This window comes from Camponotus vicinus, unplaced genomic scaffold (genome assembly GCF_025532165.1).
Source record: "Camponotus vicinus isolate PSW18456_S1 unplaced genomic scaffold, iyCamVici1.0 SCAF_6, whole genome shotgun sequence".
NCBI classification, from domain to species: Eukaryota; Metazoa; Arthropoda; class Insecta; order Hymenoptera; family Formicidae; genus Camponotus; species Camponotus vicinus.
In genome coordinates, this window is record NW_028141978.1 from 13560991 (window position 1) to 13567290 (window position 6300).

The 6300-nt window shown below is 28.9% G+C and overlaps 1 protein-coding gene and 1 long non-coding RNA gene across 2 annotated transcripts; both read right to left on the reverse strand.

Annotated features, from left to right (window-relative positions):
- Positions 1 to 2160: 2160 nt before the first annotated feature.
- LOC145972954 (uncharacterized) lies at positions 2161 to 2462 on the reverse strand. The gene is made up of 2 exons (XR_014439321.1): positions 2333 to 2462; positions 2161 to 2234 (listed from the first exon to the last, which is right to left on the reverse strand). It is a non-coding gene; the product is annotated as an uncharacterized LOC145972954 (long non-coding RNA).
- Positions 2463 to 2847: 385 nt separating this feature from the next.
- On the reverse strand, positions 2848 to 4807 carry LOC145973242 (aminopeptidase N-like). The gene is made up of 3 exons (XM_083102485.1): positions 4546 to 4807; positions 3930 to 4207; positions 2848 to 3030 (listed from the first exon to the last, which is right to left on the reverse strand). Exons 1-3 carry the CDS (start codon positions 4805 to 4807, stop codon positions 2848 to 2850), a joined length of 723 nt encoding a protein of 240 aa, XP_082958611.1.
- Positions 4808 to 6300: the final 1493 nt, after the last annotated feature.

Here is a 6300-nt window from a genome sequence, read left to right on the forward strand (position 1 = left end):
GTCATTTAGATTAATAAGCTAAGTGGGTCCCTGATGTCATTTAGATTAATAAGAGGCTAAAGATCCATTTTTCTACATAGAACCAATTCTACATTATTAATTGTAGAGGTTAAGAACGGCATTCATCGTCATGCACAGTAGCCACAATCGATAAATTTATAAAATTTTATTATTGTAATTTTGAGTTCGAAATAAACTAACAATAAAAAAGAAGGAAATGTTGTTTCTTTCCTGCGCTTCAATTACCGTGCTGTGGCTCTCATGTGTCAATCTCGATTTAATTTTCTATTCTATGTTATTTCTTATTTTAATTTTATAAACAATAAACGAGCCAACAAAACGGCTGCATATTTTGATGTTATACTTGCTTAGCTGTGTTTCTTCATAGCAAAGAAGAGAGAAAAATTAAACAAATTTTAATTTACATTTCTTCACTCCTTCTTAACTTCCTTATTTCAAAAATGTAAAGAATATTCGTCGTCTTTCAATTTGGTCTACTTTGATTAAAGATCAAAATTTATAGATTTAAATGTCAAGAAACATTTCCTTTCTCAACAGATCATCAATATTTATAATGAATTAAACACACAACTTTGAATTCGTTAGTATCGAATAAGTGTTACTACATTGGTCGATTATTGAAAAATACAGGATACGTGCAGTATTAATAACATATTTAATTGAGCTTCCTATATACATATGCTAAGTATTATACTTTCGTAATACATAAGCATAGATTAAGAAGAACATTATTTACAAAGATTATATAAAGTGTAATTATTTACCTACTTTTCATTTTTTGGATTAAATTAAAAATTATAATGGTAAATACTATATAATAGCGAGTAACAAAAATATTTGAGTTTAATACACATATTTAGTAAATTTAGTTAATACTAAATTTTAATATTAAGTAAAAATATATAAGAATACTTAATTAATGTCATAAATATATACATATATGTATATATTTATATTTATTTATACGTTATATATACGTTATATATATACATATATGTATTTGTAATAAATATTACATAAATATAATTAACTATATACAAACATTAAATTACAAAAAAGTCAATATATATGAAAATTACTTAACATATAATTAAAACCAATTAAAGAACTATTAACAATTATATGAAAATACTGATTAATTACGTCAATTCATATATCTTATCCAAAACAATTATGCTACATTTTTGGTTTCTAAACAGTTCGACACACTATAGATCTTTATATTTTTAGTTGGTAAACAAAGATTGAAGAAATTTTATCTGTCTTTTGATCTCCGACCGGCGTATTTCTATCTTGTGGTCAATAACATGAAGAGCTTCAAAAGGATACCGGGATTTTTCAACCTTATTTCTGATGAACGTTTTTATCTAAAAAAAATTTTAACAAGTGTCATCAATAAATGATTTTGTAATTGTTGCATTATCATATAGGCAGAGTTTCATTGACAGAGAGCATTATTGACAGAATTATGTAACAAGGTATATAGAAGATTGTGTATAAAATATATAACATACAAATTGTGTGTTTTATTCGCTGTTACAAACTTCTATAGTAGGTATGGGAGCTAATATTGAATACTTTTTGATAATAAACTTATGTTCGCAAATTTATAGTTTCATTGTGATAGCAAATAAAATGTGATACTTTCAGTCTAGCGCCTTGATGAAGACAACCTATCGAACGCTACTGGTAAGTGTGTGGCAGAATCCTGTACGAGCTGTGCGCTAGTCGACTTATGGGGCCTATTTTCCTATACACTGATTGAATGGCAGAGGAAGTGAAATAGAAATGTTTTGTTATATTCTTATTTTAAAATTATTGTTTTTTTATTTCAAAAAATATTTCAACAATTGCTCAAAATGAATAAATTTGTCGTATGCACAACATCGGACTATGTTTCTGTTAATTCTACCAAAAATCTAATCATCTCTAGCAAGGCTCTGAACAATATGAGTATCATTTCTGGATCGTTACGTTAAAATTATGAATTTGCGAACATAAATTTACTATCGCAAAATTCAATTTTAGCACCTCTATCCAGCAAAAATATGTGTAACATTAACCTTGAAACAACATTTTGTAAAAAATATATTTTATAATAAAAATTTAACGATAAATATCAAACTGTGTTTATTAAAATTACCTCGCCCAATTGTTCCTCAGAATACACATTATTAATTATAACAGTTAATACCGCCATCTCATTGACTGTCCTGTAAGAACAAAATAATACATTTCAAATACATATTAATAATTAATATGTAGAATAAATTTTCGTATCTATGTATTTTCAATTATGAAACATCATTACCAGTAATAATATGTAAATTTTCTGAAATTATTTAATATGTCTTTAAGCATATATTTAGTATTTTTGGCAATAGTAGAAAGAAAAATGTTAGCAATTAAGGCTTCAGTTCGCTCTATCGATTTGGATTCATCATAAGATAGATTGGTCATAAAAATATCCTTAAATGTTTCAAAACTAGCTGGTAATTTTTCCTCTAAATAATTGAATATGATTTGAAAACTTTCGCTGTAAGATAAACATTCTAAAATTGTGTAATCAATCTCTTTCATGGAAAAATTAAAAGTTCTATTCCATGTAATAACATCTGGTAGTTTCAAACCATTACAATATGTCCACCTCTTCCATCCAGGCGAAAGTCTACAGAAGAAAATCCAGAAAATAAGTAAAAATATTCTAGCGAAATTGTGCTAATTGTTCTAGTATTACATAAATAATTTTTGACGCGTTATAATTAATTTCTCAAACATGCACATATAAAAAATACCTCTATAAAAAATCAAGTATTATAAGAAGAATTACTTGTTTCTTATAGGATTTATCAGATTCCATTTCAATTGTTCATATGCCGTCTCTTTGCATATGTAATCATTCATAAGACATTTCCACTTTGCGAGTTCTTGCTTTAAACATTCAGTATGCTCATCATAGCTATCTTTGCTGAACAAATTCCATTCTAATTCAAGCGGCTTTCGCACTTCCTAAAAAAGCATCATTTTATTTAAATTTTTTTCATATCTTCTTTTTTCGATGTTATATATAAATATGTCTTAAATGTACATATCACATACAAATATCGGTTTTAAAAATTTCAAATTTGTAAATACTCGTTTCTTATAAAACAGATATTTACAAATAGATTAATATGTGCTATATAGAATGTGATAAAATTAAAAATTTAAGTCAATTTGTATAAAATATTTTATGAAGTTTCTAATATCGCCACAAATATTTTATAACCGAGGAAAATTAATATAAAGCAAATAATTGTAATTGTATTCTATAATTTTCTAAAATTAAGTATAATTTATATTATTTATACTATAAATTTCACAATATTAATATTACAAGAAAATAGCAATTCGAAAAATTCAAAATTTAAAAAATGTAATTATTAATTATTTATTTTCTAACGACATCCCGAACATTGAAAAGGATCTTGAAAAGATCGAAACATACGTATGTATTATTTTCTTTTTTCAATCGAATCAATTTTTTCAGACATATTTTTGTATTTTTATATCTAACTGATTATTAATATATTATGTCTCTTACTTAGATCTTTTATTATTATTTCTATTTTCTTTACGCTCTAACATCCTGCGCCACAGTCTTTTAGTCTTCCTTTTTATTGCGTTTTGTAATTATTAAATTATATGTATATTAATTAAATTTAAAAACATAAGCGTTTCTTGAAATTAAATTTTTGAGTTTTGTTGGCGAAGAAGAAACTATATCATTAAGTTCATTTTTTTCAATTCTTTACATAAATCTAATTTTTAAAGAATTATTTCACTATCGGTATATCGATGTATAAAATCACGATTATGATATGTATTATGCATTGGCTTAATAGAAAATTTCTAGATTTTGTGTTTACCTTGAATTGAGGATAAAATTCAAAGAATGCGAAAATATTCGACATAAATTCAAAAGCTTTGATCATAGGATACCATGCTATATAATCTTTCTCTTTTTGCAAATAAATAGCAAGTTCCCAAAATACGGAGAATTCAAGTTTCTTCTCTATCGCAAAATGGAATGCGTCATCGACGATTTGCGCTCGATTGAGAACATGTACATTTCTGTATTCTTCAGAATTTAAGTATCGCGCAATTTTTCGCCAATTCTCGGTATCATAATTGACGCGATAATATCCTATTATAAAACAAATTGCTTTCGTCGATTACTAGATATTTTAAAATTACATATATTGATTCAACATATTTCGAAATGTTAAACATATTTCGATGTTAAATGTATTATTATATTTAAAGATATTTGTGTTTTTTATTTGTGTGTGTGTGTTAGATTTTATATGTTTCTTTATTATTTTTATTTAAAATCTTACATAAGATAATTCAGTGATTTTGAAAAACTTTAATGTGTTAGAAATTTTGTATAAACTTAACTTGGTTTGACTATAATCACAATGTTGAAATTATACATACAATATGATAGATAATAAAAATATAAGTTTATCATTCACTTTTTACCAGCTTGTTGTAAGTTTAAAATGATCCATTGATCTTTCTCAACAAAGAGTTCAATTTTTGAATTTGATGGTGTTAACAAAATATTTGACCAAGTTATGATAAAATTGGACTTCGATTCCGTAGTATAAGTAATAGGTATATAATATTGTTTCTCATCTAACTTGTTGTGAAATTGTGCTGATATAGTTACAATATTATTAGAATAATTTCGCATCACCTTCAATATGGGAAAACATCTCTGCATGGCCCACAAATATACCATGCTTTTTACATTAAACTGATACTTATAATCTAATTCATCTATGATAGTTTGCATAACGATCCATAAATTATCGGAAGTTGTTTTCAAAGGCTCACCATGTCTATAAGATTTAACATTGTGGCAATAATATTAAACATTGTGTATAATTAATCAGCATCATAAAAGAAAATAATTTACGTAATTTATAGTTACACATTTTAATGTTATAATATAAGTCTTATAGAAATATAGAAATTTTTAAATTTTAATATAATTTGTTATAGTCCGAAAGACTATAACTAATTATTAAGACTATAATTAATTATTTTACCATTAATAAATTTTATACGCTTTAGATGCGATAGAATGTTCGCGAACCGCGTAAAACCGCTACCTCAGCGAACCACGCGCGAGTTCGCCGGAAACGTGAAAATGCCAACGAAAAGATTCAACTTTGAACCTCCTTCGTTTGCACTTGGACTTGACCGCCACGAAAATCTTCCATAACCATATATGGTCATGTCGCTAGGCGATCCCCTCCAAAACACCCCTAAAATGAGGTGTTAAAAACCGTCCACCGCGGGTTCGCGGCGGACAGTCGTTAATTAGAAATTAATTGTTAACAAGTGCGAATCTGGGCTAGTTACTATAACACTTAAAATCTAACCGCTATTCTGTGCATCGAACGCTAAAGGAAATCTGTTTAAGCTCGAAAGTTAGCGATATCAAGGAAAGAAACTTGAAACTCCCGAGAAGGATCGAAATCAGATATATTTAAAACAAATTATATACTAATCCATATCTTGAAATAAACGATTTTATAATAAAAGAAATATTAAGAGAATAAAGCTACACGACGGTCCGTGACTTCCTTCGGAATCTCCCGGCTACCCCACATCCCGTGCCGCTCCCGGCACAACATTTTGGTGGCAGCGGTGGGATAGCCGAGAAAGAGTACCGCCGAAGAAGAAAGCTGGACCTCTAATATCTGCAATAAAAAGAAAATATAAAATTAATAAAGTGGACGGAGTGAACTGCTATATTAAAGCAGACGGACTCAAGCAGATCACAGCACATATATCGCATAAAGCCAACAAGTGATAAGTGACCACGGTCAAGCAGCTGTATCTGAAAGGGAGCACCAACGCCCAAGGACCAATGTCGATCCATGACCTTCGCCAAGGCAACGCATCGCCGACGGACAACGCATCGCCGACGGACAGTGCATCACCGATGGACAACGACCCATATCCACTAGCAGCGTCAGCAGTCGAGCGAACCGATAAGCGACCATGCGATTCACCGTACTACTACTGTAAGTCGAAATTCAATTTAAATGTCGGAACCGTTAAACCGAGTTCGATTTAATAGCCCGCGATTTTTGAGCGTGCCAGCACGATTGGCAAATAGATTAGGTCTTGTAACACCGTTCCAAGTCGCGGAAGAAGCTACTCGCGATATACGAGATAGCGTGCGAAGAAACTTAGAGAACCAATATTCGAGTTCCGAATCTT

Bases quoted from the DNA above. Each gene is read 5' to 3' on its own strand.
- LOC145973242 (XM_083102485.1), bottom strand. From the start codon at position 4,807: ATGGTATATTTGTGGGCCATGCAGAGATGTTTTCCCATATTGAAGGTG. The intron at 4,208-4,545 runs GTAAAAAGTGAA...GTTTTATAATAG, and splicing joins TTTAAACTTACAACAAGCTG to GATATTATCGCGTCAATTAT. The intron at 3,031-3,929 runs GTAAACACAAAA...ATGCTTTTTTAG, and splicing joins AATTTTATCCTCAATTCAAG to GAAGTGCGAAAGCCGCTTGA.